Consider the following 21,218-nt stretch of genomic DNA (forward strand, 5'->3'; position numbering starts at 1 on the left):
GCCCCTCCCCCCCCCCCTCTCTCTCTCAGTCTTTCTTTTCTCTCGGGTCGAAATGATGATGATAATTAGTTTTAACGTCCTCTTAGAACCAATTGGCCTATCTTGGGACAGGTAGTGTTGATATGCTTTATGGGGGGACAAGACACTGGACAGACATGCAAACAGAGAACACATATGATCGTGTTATAGATCTGGAAGTCTGTTGTTGCGATATTTCAAAATGGGGATGGAAGTAAAGATTTTGTTGGGGTTGTTGCCATAGTGTACGCGAAATATAGTTGAAGTGGAGCGGTTTTGTAGGCTTATTTGCTTTTTATTTATGTAAAATATTTTTTAGACTTTTGGATAATGCCAAAATAATGTAATAAAGAACTGGCTGAATAAGTAAATAAATACGTAACTAGAAACATAAAAATAATTATTAGCCAAATAAGAATATTAAATATAACTTGCTAAAATAATATATCAGAAGAACTTAAGTTCAGGTAGGAGGGCGGTGTATGTGATTTAGCCTTGTTTGAATAGAGCTATGTGATAGGTGTTGTAGGCGCTTTGGTTGTTGGGCGTGGGCGGGGGGGGGGGGGGGGGGGGGGTCGGGGTCGAAATGACCAACACAGAGTGTATGGTCCAGACGTGACTTCAGTATTGCTGACAGGGCGCGAAGCAACAGTTGTCTTGGTCACCACCCGCAGAATGATCACAATTCAATGGTGTTCGTCACGAAGGCTGAGTTTTTGACATGCAGTCCAGTTTTGACCATAGAGCAATAGCATCAACCTGCTTGTCTGTGTGCCACAGGTTGTTGCTGCTGCTGTCTGTGTGTGTGTGTCTCTCTCTCTCTCTCTCTCTCTCTCTCTCTCTCTCTCTCTCTCTCTCTCTCTCTCTCTCTCTCTCTTCCCTCCCCTCTCTCTCTCTCTTTCTCTCTCTCTCCCCCTCTCTCTCTCTCTCTCTCTCTCTCTCTCTCTCTCTCTCTCTTCCCTCCCCCTCTCTATCTCTCTTTCTGTCTGTCTGCCCCCCCCCCTCTCTCTCTCTCTCTCTCTCTCTCTCTCTATCTCTCTCTCTCTCGATCTCGATCTCTCGATCTCTCTATGTGAAACAATCTGAATCATACTCTTGTAAGCAAACAGTAAGGTTTGGAGTACCACAAGGTTCTATTCTTGGTCCATTACTATTTTCTATATAAACGACCTACCTCTATTTGTAAAATGTATGTGTGAACTATTTGAAGATGATACTACAATTCTTTCTAGTCACCAAGATCTTATTAAACTAGCAAATATCCTCCAAGAAAACATTGATCGATTACTTGAATGGTCAGAACTAAACCATATGTCACTGAATCCAAATAAAACTAAATGCATGCTACTTACCACGAGGCAAAAAAGACAAAATCTAACACCTGGATTTCCGACATTGCTAATACGAAATCAAGATGTTACCGAAGTTGATAGCCATAAAGTCTTGGGAATAACCATTGACAATAACCTGTCTTGGTCAAAACATGTTGATACACTTTGTAAAAACACATCCAAACAAATATTTCAGTTATCAAAAATCAAACACTTTCTAGACCTTCGCACAAGAAAACTGTTTTTTCAGGCACACATTCAGTCAGCTATTGACTATGCTTCCACAGTGTGGGACTCTGCAAGTGCAAATACTTTGAAACACTTGGGCAGTTTACATAGACGAGCTGTTAAATTAATTATTTTAAAAAATACATCTCTTTCCATGACTGATTATAAACGATTGCAAATTCTTCCTATCAAAGATAGATTTGCATATAACAAAGGTGTGATGATGCATAGAATTATGTCAGGGAATGCACCTACACTCATTGCCTCAAATTTCAAAATAAATCATTATAGAAAATGTAACAAATTAATTACCCCAACTCCAAGAATTGACCTGTACAAGTCGAGTCTATCATATTCTGGAGCAATTCTGTGGAACGCCATTCCAAATATAATTAAATTACGAATTCATGAAACATCATTCAAGGAATATTACATGCTGTTTCTTTTACAAAACTTATAAGAAATATTATCAAGCAGCTGGCAAAATATAACTGTACTCTCTGATTATATTGAAAAACATGATTATATATAATTCATGAAGGTTTTTTTTTATTTTTATACAAACACATATTTCTCTGTTATATATAATTTTCAAGCATTGCTAAAGAATCACAATGCATCTTAAAATGTCTTATTGGTTGCTTAACATGTTAATTATGTAAATATGTCATTTGTACTATAGTTAAACTTATCTTTTATTTCTTCTTGTTTGTTACCCCTCAATGGGCGAGGGCCGGATGAAAAAAAGCATGTATACATTGCTTATTCTGTCACCCTTGTAAAATAAATTTCAATTAAATTCAATTCAATTCTATGTCTCTCTTCCTATATGTTTCTGTCTTTCTATCCCTCTCTGCCCCTCTCTCCCTTTCTCTCAACCCCCTCTCCCCCCCCCTCTCTCTCTCCCGCTCTCTGTTTTCCCCCCTCTCTCTCTCTGCACCCTCTCCCCCAGTTACAGACACAAACGTGATTTAATTCAATTCTTTATGGATTTTTTTCTGAATTAAAAGAAACAGTTATGTTTGACCTGGAATTAAAAAAAAAACACCGAAAATCTGTTATATATATATATATATATATCCCATGACCTCCCTTCTTTGTCTCTGTTACTTCAGTATGGGTATATATGTTGTATTTTTATAGCTCAATAAATACATCATGGACTCAAAAAAATATATGATAGTGCAGATTCCGATTTGGGCGAAGAACTACTTTGCTCCCGACCTTTGACCTCGCGCCGAACAATGTGACACATTTGTATGAAGTTCCAAAATCGTATTGCACGGCTCAGAAAACCATATCAGTTGCACGCAAAAATGAATCTCAGAACTGATCTGATATATGAGATGCAATAAGCAAACGTTTCTTTCATTATGAAAGCAATGCAGGTGGGAAAAAACGAACATTCAACTTACAAGATAACCAGATGCTAGCGAACCAAAACAAAAACACGAGTACCCTCCCCTTGCTTCGTTAGCAGACGACTTTTGAGAATCTGTCAGACCGTCCTTACCTGGCACGGTTGGGCTTCGCTATCATCAGCTGTTTCACGTGTTTTGCGAGCAAGTCTACTCTTTTGCCTGGCTCTGCAGTAAGTCCACATTGGCGATGAAGGTATCTAAGAACTTAACATGTGTGTATTTTTCCGTAATCCAGTCATATTCTTTCAAAATGCAATCAAGCGGCGGTGACAGACTTGGGTCCTGTTTTCCTCGCACCCATACCAGTTTAGGTTCATGCAAACACACTCGCAAAACAGTTTATCATGTAGATACATTTCAAATAGGGAGCAAATGGTTAAATCTACATATGTGTTCCCTAAAATTTGCTTCTCTGTCAATAAGACTAATTGTATAATAATGCGTTCGAAAAAAACAACGTGGAATCGATTCTGAATCGAGTCGAGTAAGCCAAATGGGGGCCAAACCGGTTTCCCCGTTCCGCCGACCTGAAACGCAAAAGAATTGTGCGCTTCAACTAAATGGATTTCTATACGACTTCATTACTTTCTTGCAACTTATGAACCTTTACTTAAAGCTTTTAAACGGTCTGAAAGTAGTGTTACCGCGTACTTATAGATGCACTCATTCGTTTTATTTTTTCAGCGACGGTCACTTAGTTTAAGGTTGCAAAAAGGCCAAGTCTCGCTGAAAACACTGTTTCACACTCCACAGATCGCAACAGTGCCGCTAGTAGTCTACACTTTGTGTTTGATGGTAGAATGGGATATATACAGATTACAACACTCGTGGTTTTTTATATGGCTTGTATTTCAGTCAAGACCCAGCGGGAATATCAATCGAGAGCCACTCGCCAAAGGCTCGTGTCTCCCGATGATATTCATCCGCTGGGTCTTGACTGAAATACAAGCCATATAAAAAACCACTCGTGTTGTAACCTATACATATGTCAATTAGGTCCCATGTGTACACAATACCGAGACAGTGCCGTCTCGGACGACGATAGAGTTTCGGTCAGCCAGGACCGGGTGCAGACCATTTAGTTCCATTGTCATTTTAGGCCGAGAGATTGACTACATGTTATGATATAGCTTTTCGCGATTTGATGCCCCTTCAAGTCGTTGCTTCTTCATTTTTAATTTTTCCTGTATTTAAAACCAGTGTACGCTTTTCTCATTCGACGCAATTATGTTGTTACTGTTTGCATGCACTAGGCTACTTTTCCCGGTTGTTTTGTTATGTGTTGCGGTGTGCCTGTGTCGTTCTGTGCCATGTGTCCTTGATGTCTGCGTGTTGTGTGTTCCATAACACTGGAGTTGACCAGTAGTGTGACTGTGACACAATGGTGATGATGTGTCACTGTCGTGTGTTAGCATCTCGCATAACGTGTCGTGACACTTTGCTATCAGCTACCCTATTGTCATGACGTCATTGTGGTATGCTAAAAACTGCCCTGTTTTGCCATGACGTCTTTGTGGTATGCTATAGAAACTGCCCTGTTTTGCCATGACGTCATTGTGGTATGCTATAGAAACTGCCCTATGTTGCCATGACGTCATTGTGCTGTGCTAGGAACTACTCTATGTTGCCATGACGTCATTGTGCTGTGCTAGGAACTACTCTATGTTGCCATGACGTCTTTGTAGTATGCTAGGTACTGCCCTGTTTGCCATGACGTCACTGTAGTATGCTAGGGACTGCCCTGTTTTGCCATGACGTCACTGTGGTGTGCTAGGAACTACCTGTAACATGTCACTTTCTGTAGAGGAAGTGCCAAGGCCACGTGTTGACCGACATGACTGTGTGGTTTGCATTAGTCGTGTTGGACGTGTCATAATAACTTGCCTGTGCCATTCATTCTGTCTCTTTAGGCTTCGGGGGTTCTGAAGGATCTGCAGGAGGTAGGACGTTATTTCCGCTTCCGGTTTCTGTCTTGCTCTGTGCTGTCTAGATCTGAGTAGTGAGCTAGGTGCACCAGGTTTCCATTCCTCGCTGGCTTTGTTGGCTCCCCTCCCCCCCTCCGCCATGTTGTGATGCTGGGCAAGGAATGGAAGTCTGTGTACCGCTGCAGACTAAATTGGATTGTGCTGAGTAGTAGTGAAGGAATGCTGACTGCCCAGCCAATGCCCCCGCTCTCAGGATTAGATTAACGTTTCCACTGTGTGATACTGAATGCAGTAGGGGAAGGTTTGGGTGCGGAGGGGGTGGAGGGGGAGGGGTGTCTCTCTTGATTAAACTGGATTAACCTGCTTGTGTTTAACTCAGATCTAGCGCTGTGACAAGCCTTGCTGTATAATTTTGACATGATGCTTCTTCGCCTTGCAGTCTGGAGCCAAGAACCTTAACCGCCTTTTTTTCTCTACTCTGACTAACGCTGACTGTAGCTTTCGTGTGAGGCTGGGGTGATGTAAATGCTGTGTGCGAGTGGTTTGCTGACTGCCCGCTGCAATAGTCAAGTGTGTGATTTAGACTTGCTTTTTGGCGTGCTCGCATCAGAGTGACGGCATGTACTCACATTTTTGCCCTTCTCTTCCATCGAAATATCTCACTCTCTGTCTCACTCTCTTTCTCTCTTTCTCTCTCTCTTTCTCTCTCACTCTCTCTCTCTCTTTTCTCTCTCTCTATCTTTTCTCTCTCTCTATCTCTCTTTTCTCTCTCTCTATCTTTTCTCTCTCTTTCTATCTCTCTCTCTCTCTCTCCCTCTCTCCGTCTCTCTCTCTGTCTGTCAGTCTGTCTGTCTGTTTATCTATCTATTTGTCTGTCTGTCTGAGTCTGTCTGAGTTTGCTTGTATGTCTGTCTCTCACTCTCACTCTCCCCCACCCCCCTCTCTCTCTCTCTCTCTCTCTCTTTTTCTCTCTCTCTCTCTTTCTCACTCTTTCTCTCTCTCATTCTCTCTTCTGTTTGTTTGTTTCAGTCTCTATGTCTCTATTTATCTCTCCTTCTCTCCCCCCCCCCCCCCCCGCCCTTGTCTATCCCCTCCCCCCAATCTCTCTTTACTTTTCTGTCTGTCTGTTCCCCTCCTTTCATGAAGTGAGTCCATACTTTCGCACGAATCTATGTACGCAGTGTGGATTATTTGAAGCATGATAGATTAGTAATTACATGTATTATTTACTGAGTAATCTGATTGATGACATGGTCAGTTTATTGTGTGTGTGTGTGTGTGTGTGTGTGTGTGTGTGTGTGTGTGCGTGCGTGCGTGTGTGTGTGTGTGTGTGCGTGCGTGCGTGCGTCCATCCGTGCGTACGTCCGTCCGAGCGTGTGTGTGTGTGTGTGCGTGCGTGTTGATATCTTCTCTGTATCGCTTACTACCTCAATCACATGCAGACAAACATTCAGAGCAAAGTTCTGCAATAGTCAGGTCAATGACCTCCAACGCTTCAACACGGATGAACCGTCGGTGCAGGTTGAAATAGGGAGACAGACACATACAAGACTGTAGGGGACAGATGTACTTTGCATCAGCTCTGTGTTTGATCTATTCCACGAACCCGCTCACAGTCCTCCCGTTGTAAACTCCTCCCCCTGCCCTCCAGCGCACAGATGTTTTGACCTCGGTTCTCAAATCACACACAGAGTGCTGGCGGACGTGTGGCTGTACACAAATCAATACTTACCTGTACTTACCTGTAACCTGTAAACATGTGCGTTGGTGGAGATCAGTTTCTGGGTAGACAAAAAAAACAAGACTGCATTTATGTGATCCATCTTGCAGCAGGTGCAACATCTGAACGCATCTGATGCGTGCATTGATGTACCTGTCCGCATCACCTGTCTCAAGGTAGAAACTATTTGTCACAATAGTTGCGAAGCAGAAGGCAGTGACGACAGAGTGACGTGGGAAATCGGTGTCCTTTATCATTTTAGCCACATGAATTTGGAAGCAGAAATATAAAAGAAAACTGAAGAAAAACAAAAGGACAGGTGCGATGCTGTAATACTAATAGTGCGGTACTGCGCTGTTTCTGTAGTCTCTTGTTGCCTATTGAAGCCACTCAGTGATGAAACCTGAAACACACATGGAATCTGTCTGTGCGTCAGTGCAGGTGAATATGAAGGGCAGGTACTCTACAAGTAGAATCTCAGGCCACGCGGAAGCTCTGTTGGCAACACTCTGTCGTTTTCGATGTGTTTATGTAGACGTGAGTCGTGTATGCTTGGATTTAAATCATGTAAATCTGTAGGATCCTAGCAGTTGGAAGTGGCAACAGCCAGATAGTTTTGGCAAGGTGTGTGTGTGGAGGTGTGAGGGGTTATCGGGGCCCAATGAGCTCTGCCTGTCATCCAACCCACTTATCTCAGGCACGTGACACCCGCTGCCAACAGGACCGATAACCTGACGCTCAGTGCTCGATAATACGTACCTCCCCTGCGTCGGTACCGGAAGTGAAGAAATATTCCTTAGCTGCGTCGTCACTACCCGAAGATGACCTTGCTTGATATTTCTTAGGCCCTACAAGGGTATTAGCACTGTTTTAGCCTTGACAGCACCCGTATAAGCAATTCCTTACATAAATAACCCCGTTAATGTATAAGCTTCAACGGTCTTTTAAGTGAAAAACCACTTAAAAGACCGTTGGTCTTTTCACTTAAAAGACCGTTGGGTCGAAATATCTGTGAATGTATTGTTTTGTCAATAACAAACGTTCCAACAACCTACCTTTCTTGGGTTTTTTTATTCTGAATTTTGGAACGTTGGCAGTCTGTTTGTTTTTGGATTTGTATAAGCTTCGTTTTTTGTATGGTCCAAAGTTTTCCTATTGTGCCTGACATACTCAGCCAAAGAAAAATGGTTGTAGATCTATGGCTACACGGGACCCATGAAGTGTGTTTCCTTTTTCAGTTCATACATCTCCATGCTTTAAACTAGTTTTGTTTAAGTGTATCACAGTAAAAATGTAGAAGGTTAAAAAAACAAAACTCATGTCCTTTCACATTTCTTACTTCAAATCTTCTTAAGAAGCTTGAAATTTAAAAAAAACAAACTCTTGTCTAAGGGGACGTCCTGGTATAACATCTTCAGAGTATCTGCACTGTAGTGTTTGTCACGAATGTCTTGTACGTCCACGCACTAGCACCCGTAAGGGGCAAATTATACCTGCGCAGAGTCAGCTGCGCTGCATGCTGCGATAGGAACTATGACGAGTACTTGGTCTGTTTTCTTTTCACGCAACGTGTAGCGGGCTGGGAAAAAAAGAATTACCTCAATAATCTGCAGTGCGTCGTCTGTGCCGCTGACTCTGCGCAGGTATACTTTGCCCCAAAGACGTGCAGGTTGGACGTGCAGTGACCACACAGCAGCAAGGCAAGCTGCACACTGAACGTACAGAGGAGCAGTGGATACACCTGCATCCCATTAGCGGTGTTTAGCTGAGCGATACATGCAGCAATTAATGCAGAGCGCGTGCCGTGCACCCCACAGTCCATATGATGCTCGTTTCACGCCGAGAGGCCGACAGATGCACGTGCCTATGGCCTTGGCCTTGCTGTGCTCGGCGAAACCACACGACTAGAACGCTCTGCGAAGCGACACAGCTGGAACCCACAGACATAGAAATGTTATTCTTTTTTATGTCTGCATATATGTGGCTAGAACCATGCACTGGGGAAGTTAGGCAAAGGTCGCTTGGAGGTCGCACCTGGCCGACACGCCACGGGCCACTGGCCACAGGTAAAACGTGCAGGTAAAGCAGACGTGAGGTGAACGGGGAAACTCAGGCTCCATGAGTCATACTGACTGATGATACCTTCTGATGATAGCTTCTGAGTCTGAGGTGGCGAGGTAGTCTCTTCCTCAACTGTATCAAGCTCGGTCACAGAAGACTTCAACGTTCTGGGTGGCTACTTGATCGATGACGGGCTAGATTGCTGTTCTTTGAACCATAGCCTCGCTCGTCAAGTTTAATCAGAGTCAACTAGTTTGATCAGAAATGATAGGTGTGTGAAGCACACGTTAACTGATGCCGGCTAGAGGCAGGATTTCAGTTCTCAGTCAGTGAATCACAGAGCAAGGCGAATGGCGAAGGGCCAAAGCTTTAAAACCCAGCTCTCAAAGTGAACTCGTTACCGGGCGGGTTAATGTGATTTTGCATTCCCTGAGTGCATCATCCGTGAACAATCTTGACCCAGGAAATCAGGATCCAGGTAGCGACAGAAGCCGGAAGCAGTTGCCGGCCAGTGGCGTGACGTCACATCCTGTAGAGAAAGAGCGCAGGGAAGTGCACAGTCCGCACCTCATCACACTCATTAACGCCACTTGGGGTCGCCGCTGTCTCCTTTTTCTCGGCAATCAACCCGGCTCTCTCTCACTCTCTCTCTCTCTCTCTCACTTTTTGTCTTTAGCATTCCTTCCTTCACTCTCATTCCCTCTCTCACTTTCTCTGCTCTTTTTTTTCCCCATCTCTCTCCCCTCCTCTCCTTTATCTCTGCGTGCGCTCTCTCCCTACTCTCTCTCTCTCTCTCTAACTCTCTCTTTTTCTCTCTCTCTCCGAGTCCCTCTCCGTGTCTCTCTCCATCTCTCTCTCTCTCTAAATCACATTGTCTCTTTCTCCGTCCCGCCATCTCTCTCTCTCTCTCTCTCTCTCTCTCTCTCTCTCTCTCTCTCTCCTCTGTTTTTCTCTCTCCTGTTCAATCTCTCCTCCCCATACCTTTCTCTGTCTCTTTGGCTCTCTCTCTCTCTCTCTCTCTCTCTCTCTCTCTCTCTCTCTCTCTCTCTCTCTCTCTCTCTCTACCTCTCTCCCTACCCCTTTCCGCCCCTTCCCCGTCTTGCCCTGTGAGTGGTAGTGTTGGTCCAACGGTTTCGCTGTGCTGTATGTGCTGTTGTGTGCTTTGCAGCAGAGTCGTGTGCTGCAAGCATTACATCCATCACACGATACATTCTACGGAATTTCTGACCAATCAACGACGAGAATAGCTCAAAAGTCCGCACGGAATTCCGCGGGGACATGGCGTATCTGGCGTTCCATAACATCCCGTCGTGTCCTCGCCTGTTTGAACAAACACCTCCTATCTCCCTCCCTGATCACAGCCAGGACCTTCCACCCCCTGCTCCCAAATCTTACCGTACGTAGAAACTTCCTACCGTTCCGGCTCCTGTTGCTAATTTTGGTGGTACTTTCTACAATATGGCACACTGGTATAACGATTTGATTTTGACAGACAATAAAACCCTGAACGAGCATTCAAAGAGGTATGCTTTTTTGGGTTGAAAGACAAAAAAAGCACAGAGAGAGAGAGAGAGAGAGAGAGAGAGAGAGAGAGAGAGAGAGAGAGAGAGAGAGAGAGAGAGAGAGAGAGCATAATTATGCGTATGCTATGTATTCATTTGTGCAATCTCTCTCTCTCTCTCTCTCTCTCTCTCTCTCTCTCTCTCTCTCTCTCTCTCTCTCTCATGACACACACACACACACACACACACACACACACACACACACTCTCTCTCTCTCTTTCTTCCAGCTCCCCCTCCACCCCCTCCCCCACCCCCACCCCACTCACACACAATTCCCTCACCTTTACCCAGTCAAGGCATCAGACAACGCTAGGTAGGTATATACCAAACTCCGAATTCCTGCCTCTCGGGAGGTGGGCAGCCATCCAAGGTGCAACGTTTTACCTGCCTCTACCATCGCCGGCCCCATGCCGCCGCTTCTGGAAGAGCCGGTAGCTTGCAAAGCGGGTAGAATTCGTCCAGCTCGGGAGGAAAAGCGAGGGGGATGATCTTTTTTCCTCCCGTAGTCTGGAGCGGCGCCATAGCCTGCCTGCCTCATTGCCTGCCTTGTACAGGGTCGGAATAAGATGCAGCTCGTTTCATGTGTCATTAGTACATCATTGTGTTATTGGCACATACCGGCAGATCCTATAGCTTCTTGTTTCATTCAACTATATATACTGTTTTCCGTTCGGCTACAAAAGCCATAAATACATTCTGTTTGATGGCGAACTTCACCAAAAGTAATTGAAATTAAGCAAAATAACTGATATTTTCAACCATTTTTCCAGCAGAAAATCTTCATCACAAATATTTGCAATTTGTTTAGATTTTTCGTGATTTTTCAGCAAGATTTTTTCTAACAAATCTTACAACAGCAAGCTTTAAGTTTTGGCGCCATGCTCGTAGCAAACAAAGTGTCCTTGGTTGACGAGTGACACACGCAGCGAAACATACGTGACCGTGACGTAGCGCAGCACATGAGTTGAGCTCCATCTTATCCTACCCTTCTTCCTGCGCACGTTACACATCCCTACGCCCTCTGTCGGCAATTAGAGCAGAGGCAAGGGCGACTAGCCAGCAATGTAGGGAGGGAGGGGGGGGGGGTAAATGACCTTTCATTACCACCTCTCTAAATCAATTTGCCAGAGTGCCGACTGTTGTCTGTACTCTGCGGATTGTAACAACTTTTTCGAGGTGTGTGTATGTGTGTGTGTGTGTGTGTATGTGGGGGAGGGGGTGGGGTGGGAGGTTGGGTTGGGGTGGGGCTTGGGTTGGGAAGCGTGTGTGTGTGTGTGTGTGTGTGTGTGTGCGCGCGTGTGTGTGTGTGTGTGTGTGTGTGCGTGCGTGCGTGCTTGTATAAAACACAGAAACCGATATAGTGGGGCTCCTATGTTGCAGAATCACTCAACAATTAATCACATCTTGTGACAAACATCATACTTCGTGATATTGTTCCTTATGATGTTTTAAATGATTTCAGATACAGAGCCACTTCAGAAATTGATTTTTGTGTTTATCATAATGAATAAAAGGCTGCACCTACAGCAGACGATTTTCATACCAAAAGCCATCAGCAGTAAATATTTCCAACTCAGCAAATGTAAACTTCAATTATTAACAATGCACCAGAAGTTGTCTGGTGATAATATATACATGAAATAAATATTTTCATGGGTACTTTTGTGTTCTGTCATTTAGTTTTATATTTTTTTTAGAAAAGTATATATCCGCAGCTAGAAAATTCAAGATGGCGGCCTCCGTACCAATGCGTGTTTTGATTGAGCGAAAACAACGTTTGTGAGGGTAAGTTTTTAAGATTACCCTTTCATTCACCAATTTCACGTCATTATAATCTTTATTTGTCCCCTCGGGTCTGTTTTTGATCGGCTGAAGCGCTGAAATGCTGCACACTTTCAAATCTTGCTGAAACTGGATTGTGATAGATCTAGATCTATCTGTTGATTGAATGAAAGAAAACCATGCTCGCCACCCACATGATTTTGGACAAGTTAAAAGAACTTTGAATAAAAGGCAAGGAGACAGAGATTGTTCAAGGCATGATAATTAGTCCTGCCTATTATAAAGGACTTGACTTCCATAAGTTTCTAAAAAAACTGAGGGGGGAGGGGGAGTGACTTAGAGTGAGTAGGCCACAGTGACAATGACATGTACTTAACTAGTAGGAGGGCCAGCTAGGGGGGGGGGGGGGGGGGGACCATTCCCCATGTCTCTACGGTCTTGTGATCAAACTTTCAAAGATGATAGCTAAAAGACAAAAGTATGCAATAAGCTTATGTGCTAATGAAATGAGAAATGAGTGGTTTTGAAAAAAGTGGTACCTCTCTCTGAGTCTGAGTCTCACTCTCAACACTGTTACGATATTGGTGTGTTACTTTTTTCTCAACCTTTTACTTAATTTAGGTTGACCGTGCATTGATGTGCATTTTATTTTAACAGAATATACAACTGAGGGTTACACCACATGCGGGTTCCTGAGAACAAGAGTGCTGCGTGAATACATTATGAGCAATTCTGCCGGTGCCACACAAACGAGCTGATTTCACCATTACTATCAAGGTTGGTACCTAATACCTCCAGAGTAGCTGAACAGTTTGCATCTTTTTTTTGATAATTAACAAGTATGCACACATATATGCGTAAGCTACCTCTGTGAATTTGGTGGGTTTACCATACCCTCACAAGGGTCAACATTCTGTAAGCGACTGTTAGAATTCTAATGAATGTAGCGGCCAGCAAGATTTAAGAATCAGTTGGGTAACTGGAAACAGTTTTTTGTATTGACCTTAAATAGTAAGAATTATACAAATAGTTAAAATACAAATTTTGCATTTTATCTTTTGTGTGAAGACTTTGGCTAACTCTCTGAGATAGTAAACATTATTCAAATAAAATTGTCACTTTTCAGCTTTTGTATGAAGGGTACCCCAGGTGGATTTCCTACACCATGGATTTAGAGTAGGCCAGACATCTAAGACGGTCTGCTTCTCATCCCAGCTGATTTCAGTTTTCTGCTTATGAAGTGTGCATCGCTATGGAAAAGGATTCAGCCATTTTTTGCTCACCACATTGCCAAAGCCATTGGCCCCGAGAAGTCACCCTGCCTGCCCATGTTTCACAGTTTTACAGACTGTGATACTGTGTTGTTCTTCGGTGGTATTGGGGGCTTGACAAGTATGGCATGCATTAGTAGACATCACACAATCTTTCCTCAGGTTGTCTGCTCTTCTTTGAGAGCTAAGTACTACTGACAGGTCAGTTCAAGAGCATTTTGTGGTACTTCTGCAGGACAAAACCAAACTTCCTGGGTGTGAACAGTGCTAGAAGGTACCTCTTCAGTCAAAAGCGCTGCCAAATTCCCCAAAACACCCTTACAAGTAACGTGCTGTTGCAGGACATGAGTTTGAGAAGAGCAATCTACCAATTAGACTACGTCAGTAAATATACAATCAGGCAAACAACCCAACACCAATAATTGTGGGGCTGGCAGTCCAAGGCTGGAAAGTGGGAGTTATTTTGGACGAGCCTTCAAGAGGTATCCAGCATGTGCTGAGAACGCATGAAGTGTGGAAGTGCTGTACAACAAAACGCTGCAAATGCTGCAAAGAAGGACTGAAGAGCTCTGCTCTCTGCAGCTGTGCTTGCATGCCTGTGAAAATCAGCAAATTAAACTGTGTAAAAATATTATTGCACCCATTTTCGTACCCCAACTCAAACATTCATTCCCGTATCATTTTATTCAAACTTTTTATGCCAGTAAAGGCTCTCACAAATGGCACATCTTTCAGATAAAAGAAGATTTAGTTACAGGGGTCACATGACCGCCGCCAAATAAGGGTACCCTTAACGTGGCAAAGGGGATGTGATCACAACTTTAGGTACCCATTAAAAAGTCCAGAAAAATTCATGAGGCACAACATCTATCCAGAACAGGATGAATACTTTTTAGTGTTATGTCATTATTATACCTTTCATTTTTATCAATTTGATTTTTGGGGTACCCTTATTTAGGCGGCGGTCACATAACCCATGTAAATTCAATCTTTTATATTAAAAGAGTTCCAGATAGCCACGTTGTGTGCCCTTAATAGCATAGACAAATGGAATAAAATGGCACAGGAATAAATGTTTTCGTTTTGGTACGAACATTTGTGCGATAGTTTTTTGTTGGCACAGGTTAGCACGGTAAGCCAACGATTCTTCAACCCTGCCACCCACGCCGTCCAACCAATCGCTGCACCATTGATCATGTATACATGTATTGTTATGTTTTAACAATTGTTTCTGTTAGTTTCTATTGCAAGAGAATGACTTGTAGCATCAAATACGCCTGAATACCTTTTTCACAGGCGGCCATTTTGATTTTTTTTTTAAACTACTGATTTTTAAATTTTTCTTGGTTCCTCTGTGTCAGGTTTTGTTAAGCACATAAAACCATACATTTATACCAAATTTGGTGTTTGTCACATGAAATGAAATATGCCTAACATACCCAACCGTTTTTACTGGCGGCCATTTTGAATTTTGTTATAAAAACTACCGATTTTTTAATTTTTCGCGGTGGCTCTGTATCAGGTTTTGTTAAGCACATAAAACTGTACATGTATGCCAAATTTGGTGTTTGTCACAAGAAATGATTGATTTTGCAACATAGGAGCCCCACTAATAGCGACTGATGCTAAGACAGGGAGACATAACATTGATCTACAGAAGACACCAACAGATACACTCTCAACCATCATAGTACGTCTACCTTACCTTAGTATTCCTGCACTCTCGGTTTAGCCACGCGTGTGATAGACTCTCGGTGTATATGTAACAGAAACGAGAGCTCAGGGTAACTTATTACACAGCCTGGCAGCTGCCCTATAACCGTTGCTCGCAGCATATCAAGCCACAACCAGCTGTTTTGAACTCCACTGATCTGCTGGATATGAGGCTAACAAAATACCTGCACCAGATGGTGTTTTACCTGTCTTGTTTTACCTGTGCTGTTTTACCTGGCTACAGATAAAGTTATGAACGCCTTCGGGCCGAGTTTGCAACGGGAATAACTGACGCTTAATACAATTATATTAGGTCCGTTTACGAGTTCCTCTCTCAATGTTGCCCTTTTAATCTTGGTGACCAATAGCCCTATGGTGCTCGATGACTAACTAGGTTTGAATGTTTGAATGGTATGTGGAATGATACTGACTGTCCAAATTGGGGGGGGGGGAGGGGGAGGGGGTTGGGAGACCAACAAAAGTATGCGAGCAAAGAGAGGGAGAAGTAGAAAAAGTTATAGAAGCAACAAGGTTACAAGGAAACAGCTGAACGCTAATGCTAGAACGACGACGTAACTGGTGGCATTTGCAGGCACATAGATAGCAGCGTACGCCAACTTTATGTGCAAAACTGAGCGGTCTGAGTGTGTGTCGTAAAGTTAGCACTGTACGCTAACATTACACGGAGAAAGCGGTCTGAGAGTTTGTCACATGGTTAGCAATGTACGCTAACATTACGGAGAAAGCGGTCTGAGAGTTTGTCGTATAGTGAGCACTGTACGCTAACATTACGCTGAGCAGGCGGTCTGAGAACTTGTGGTATAGTTAGCACTGTACGCTAACATTACGCGGAGAAAGCGATCTGAGATATTGTCGTATAGTTAGCACTCAAACGCTAACATTACGCGGAGAAAGCGATCTGAGATATTGTCGTACAGTTAGCACTTTACGCTAACATTACGCTAAAAAAGCGGTCTGAGAGTGTGTCGTATAGTTAGCACTTTACGCTAACATTACGCTAAGAAAGCGGTCTGAGAGTGTGTCGTATAGTTAGCACTTTACGCTAACATTACGCTAAGAAAGCGGTCTGAGAGTGTGTCGTATAGTTAGCACTTTACGCTAACATTACGCTAAGAAAGCGGCGGTCTGAGAGTGTGTCGTATAGTTAGCACTTTACGCTAACATTACGCGGAGAAAGCGGTCTGAGAGTGTGTCGTATAGTTAGCACTGTTCGCTAACATTACGCTGTAAAGGCGGTCTCAGACTTTGTCGTATAGTTAGCACAAAACTTTGTCGTATAGTTAGCACTGTACGGAAACATTACACGGAGAAAGCGGTCTGCGAGTTTGTCTTATAGTTAGCACTGTACGGTCTGAGAGTTTGGCACATAGTTAGCAATGTACGCTAACATTGCAGAGAAAACGGTCTGAGAGTTTGGCACATAGTTAGCAATGTACGCTAACATTGCAGAGAAAACGGTCTGAGAGTTTGGCACCAAATTGATTGCAGGCTCCGCAGCGTGTCTGCCAGGTAACAGCGCAGCGTGTACAGGTTTGCATCACCCGTAACACTTACCTGTACACACTGCGCCAGTGCGCACCTGTGTTGCTTACCTGTTCCGCCGATCACTGTTTCTTTCCTCTATCAGCGTGTAGTTTTACAGACCGTTTTGTAGTTTTACGGTTCATTCTTTGTCTTTCTAGCAATGTCTTTCCTTTTCTGGTTTTCTTTGTTCTTGTTTGTGTTCTCCTGCTTTGCATTTTTCTTCTTCTTCTCATCTTTGCTTCCTTCTTTTCCTTCTTCCTCATCACTCTATACAGATAGCTGAGACTTTTCTTTCTGTTTCCCTGTTAGCCTCAGGTAGGGTTTTCCTCTATTTGCCGCTATGCAGTGCTAAAGTGAGAGAGACAGTGACTGATATTGGTGTGCACCTATAGTGCTGCCATGCGTCAGCTCGCTTTGCCCTTTCTGCTGCATTCCTGGCAGGACGAATTTCTGCCTCCTGACTTTCTGCTGTTCCAAGCATTACCTTCAGCTCAGACGGATTACTCCCCCCCCACCCCCAGCCCCACTACTTCCCCCAAACATACTACAGTACACGCGCACACGAATGTGCATGTATTTATATGCCCGATACAGGAATACACACACACACACACACACACACACACACTCTCACTCTCAGACATTCTCTGTCTCTATGTGTCATTTTTTTCTGGCTCCCCCTACCGCGTGTCTGTCTGTCTGTCTGTCTGTCTGTCTGCCTGCTTGTCTCTTTCTCTCTCTCTTGGTCTCACTCGCTCTCTCCCTCAGACAGACAGACATAACAGCACAGACACAGACACACAGACACAGACAGACACAGACATACGCAGACACACAGACACAGACATACAGAGACAGACACACACACACAGACATACACACACACACACACACACACACACACACACACACACACACACACACACACACTTACACACACACACACTTGTGCAACGCCGCTTGGCATTTTTATTCAGTTCAATTAACCTTTTATTTCAATCTGACATTTTCAAAACCTGCAGTTTTCTTCGGAGACTAAAAACAAGATTTCTTGCCACAATTTTAGATAAAGCTAGTCTCCCTCAAGTTTGTTTCAGCTTGTGTCGCTGTGATAACTGGATTTGAACCCTCTCTCTCTCTCTCTCTCTCTCTCTCTCTCTCTCTCTCTCCTTTTCTCCCTCTCTCTCTCTCTCTCTCTCTCTCTCTCTCTCTCTCCTTTTCTCCCTCTCTCTCTCTCTCTCTCTCTCTCTCTCTCTCTCTCTCTCTCTCTCTCTCTCTCTCTCTCTCTCTCTCCTTTTCTCCCTCTCTCTGTTAGTCTCTGTTTTCCGTCTCCTTCTGTCTCTTTTTTGGTCTCTGTCTCTCTCTTTTTCTGTCATTCTTTTTGTCTCTGTCTGAATTTGTTTCTTCCTCCATCTTTTTTTCTGTCTCCCGTACTTTTTCTCTCTTTGTCTCTCTTTTTCTGTCTCTGTCTGTCTATCTGTCTGTCTGTTTGTCTGTCTGTCTGTCTGTCTCTCTCTTTTTTTCGCCCTCTCTCTGTTTTTCTCTGTTTTTCCGTCTCCTGTTTTTTTGGGGGTCTCAGTCTCTCTTTTTTCTGTCTCTCTCTCTCTGTCTCTTTCTCTTTTTCTCTCTCTGTCTCTCTGTCTCTCTCTGTCTGTCTGTCTGTCTGTCTGTCTGTCTGTCTGTCTCTCTCTCTCTCTCTCTCTCTCTCTCTCTCCACCACCGTAATGACACCAACCATGAGACTGGTGGAGAAGGGGGATGTCAGTGAAGACGGATGGCAGGGTGTCACCCGATGCAGCTCTGCGTGATCACGACCCGCCATTCTTACGTCTCCCTGCAAAAACATCTCAGTCAATATCGTGACTCAACAGTACAATTATTTCCCGTGGAAACCAAGCAAGAAATGGAGATGATCCATATTTATTGAGCCAGGAGATTTTTTATTTTTTATTCCACAATACGTTAACGAGATCTTGGTCTATTGCTTACGAACTGTACGTGCGCACTTCACAACTTGAAAATGACGACGTAAGTCTTGGAGAACAACTGACCTCATTTCACTTTATCTGTGCATTGACTGTTATTGAGTTACTTTGTGTTTTTGTAAAACCTTCTTATCCATTTGCACTGTGATAGACCCAAACGAGACTAGTTTTCAGCATGGCTATACTGCCATGTAAACTGAGAAAGGAAACAAACTAGCATCGGCCCCGGATAGCCTAATCTACAGGCTGTTGGGACGATATAAAACAATATAGTCCTCTTGCTACGGGGCTGTACTTAAAGTCCGCCACTAGAAGCCGCCACTGAAGTCTGTCTGCAGAAAGTTGTTCAAAGTATCCCCTGCTCCCTCGTTTCTCTCTCGAATGTTCTTCTTCAGGTGAGTGGAATGTCAAGTCAGTCTCTAACTTGTTGATTTCACCAACCGCGCCCCACCCCATCCACCAACCCAGCAAGTTAGTTGTGGGGATCACTCAGTGCTGATGACCCAACTGATTCTAGGAGTCATTGTCAGGGTTGCCACGGGATAAACAGGTCAGAAGTTTTTTCTTTAACTAGTGGAGACACGCACACGACTATGACGATGCGTAGAATATTGCAGTCAACAAAGTATCACAATACAGGCTACAACACGATTCATTAAAATTCAAGTACTGATATTTGTATAAATCAGAAAAACGTTCTCTCACGTCCGAGGAGTAGCGAGGGTACAATTCCGCAGTAATTCGCTCTGTGTGTCGTTGTCACTTGAAACATTAAAGTAAAACGGAGATCACGTGCCAAAAACAATGTATGTGATATATTATTAACAATATTCTGTGTGTTGTACCTGTAGCTTAGATTTGTAGCAGTGCGGCTGTAAAGGATTCACTCAAAACGACATCAGGCATGATAATTATACCATTCTGTTATCATTGTTCTTCGTTGCATAATTTTGCCGCATACAAGAGTTTAAACTAAAATAGGCAACAAACTAATACGCATTAAAAGCAAAGTAGTGTGACATCCTGAAAGTTGAACAGTAACTGTTGAAAGGGACCGCAACACGGTGGCCTAGTGGTAAGGCGTCCGCCCAGTGAGCGGGAGGTCGTGCGCGTGGGTTCGAACCCCGGCCGGATCATACCTAAGACTTTAAAATTGGCAATCTAGTGGCTGCTCCGCCTGGCGTCTGGCATTATGGAGTTAGTGCTAGGACTGGTTGGTCCGGTGTCAGAATAATGTGACTGGGTGAGACATGAAGCCTGTGCTGCGACTTCTGTCTTGTGTGTGGCGCACGTTAAATGTCAAAGCAGCACCTGATACAACGAATAATGTAACAAAAACGAATAATGTAACAATTGTTACATTATTCGGGGGTAGCCCTTTTTTCAACTTAGAAAAAGGTAGACTTAAATTAGAAAAAGTGTAAAATAGCTCATAATACAGTCTCGGGTTAGGGTTAGCATCCACTCTCAAAAATCACATGTCACTCACATGGCATGCACGCTGTGCATCAGTGACGCCACTCGCACACATGCACAGACAGATAGACACACGTCGTTATGCTCTGATTCTACCCCCCTCCCCCTCCACCCGGCCCTACCCCCCCACTCCCTCTTTCTCTCTCCCCTCGTTCTCTCTCTCCGGGCTTTTTTTAATTTTAACTTTTTAAAAAAAATATTATTCAGCCACAAATACAAACATATTCTACATACATAAAAAGCAAATAAGCCTACAAAACCGCTCCAGTCCAACCATATTCCGCATACAAAATCATTACTTCCATCCACATTTTGAAATATCGCAAGAACAGACTTCCAGATATATAACACGATCATATGTGTTCTCTGTTTGCATGTTTGTCCAGTGTCTTGTCCCCACATAATGCATATTAACTCTACCTGTCCCAAGATAGGCCAAATGGTTCTAAGAGGACGTTAAAACTAATTATCATCATCATCTCTCCGGGCTAACCGTCATAACAGCCCATCAGAACGCCCGCTTCGTGCACCCAGGTCTGCAGCCAATCAGATATCCACTTTGGGCACAAATGTAAAAATGTTTTACAAATCACGTAAATGCGCCCGATATTTAACTCATCATCTCCAAAGTGAAAGGATCTATTGAGAAAAAAATGTAATTACTGTTTTGTCCCATCGCTTGGAAATTCGGGTCGCTTCCTCCTAGTGGAAAGCTAGCAGTAACACAGTCGCGCTACCCCAAAGTCAAGGGATCTATTAGTCCCGTTTCGCCGTTATCCCATTTCACCCCCATCCCATTTCGCGACATTTCACAGGCCAAGTGTCATTTTACCACCATATCATGTACCATTAGCTCCACATCCCCTTTTGGCGCAATCCCGTTTCGCCGTTAGCCCATTTCGCCGCCATCCCATTTTCGCGACATTTTACAGGCCAAGTGTCATTTTACCACCGTGTCATACCACTAGCGCCACATTCCATTTTGTCGCCATGCCGTTTTGCCGTTATCCCATTTCGCCGCCATCCCTATTTCGCGACATTTTGGATTGTGGCAAAAATGGGATTTCGCGTAAACGGAATGTCTTCCTAGTTGAATAACGCAGTATAGTAGTATAGTGAGGCTTGGCAAGAAGAATAAATCAAAAATGGGATGGCGGCCAAATGGGATGGTGTCAAAATG

The 21,218-nt window shown here is 43.7% G+C and overlaps 1 protein-coding gene and 1 long non-coding RNA gene across 6 annotated transcripts in view; both read left to right on the forward strand.

Annotated features, from left to right (window-relative positions):
• LOC138972356 (junctophilin-1-like) overlaps positions 1 to 21,218 on the forward strand; it is a 130,206-nt gene that overhangs the window by 6,848 nt on the left and 102,140 nt on the right. For 4 of the 5 annotated variants that reach the window (XM_070345032.1, XM_070345050.1, XM_070345037.1 and 1 more), the window contains exon 3: positions 4,909 to 4,938. The exons of the other annotated variant lie outside the window; for it this stretch is intronic. In XM_070345032.1, coding sequence (XP_070201133.1) covers positions 4,909 to 4,938 — 30 coding nt within the window. The remainder of the gene's footprint in view (positions 1 to 4,908; positions 4,939 to 21,218) is intronic. 5 annotated transcript variants of the gene reach the window in all.
• LOC138972396 (uncharacterized) lies at positions 11,621 to 14,879 on the forward strand. The gene is made up of 3 exons (XR_011457598.1): positions 11,621 to 12,051; positions 12,706 to 12,825; positions 13,175 to 14,879. It is a non-coding gene; the product is annotated as an uncharacterized lncRNA (long non-coding RNA).

This window comes from Littorina saxatilis, linkage group LG1 (assembly GCF_037325665.1).
Source record: "Littorina saxatilis isolate snail1 linkage group LG1, US_GU_Lsax_2.0, whole genome shotgun sequence".
Lineage (NCBI taxonomy): Eukaryota > Metazoa > Mollusca > Gastropoda > Littorinimorpha > Littorinidae > Littorina > Littorina saxatilis.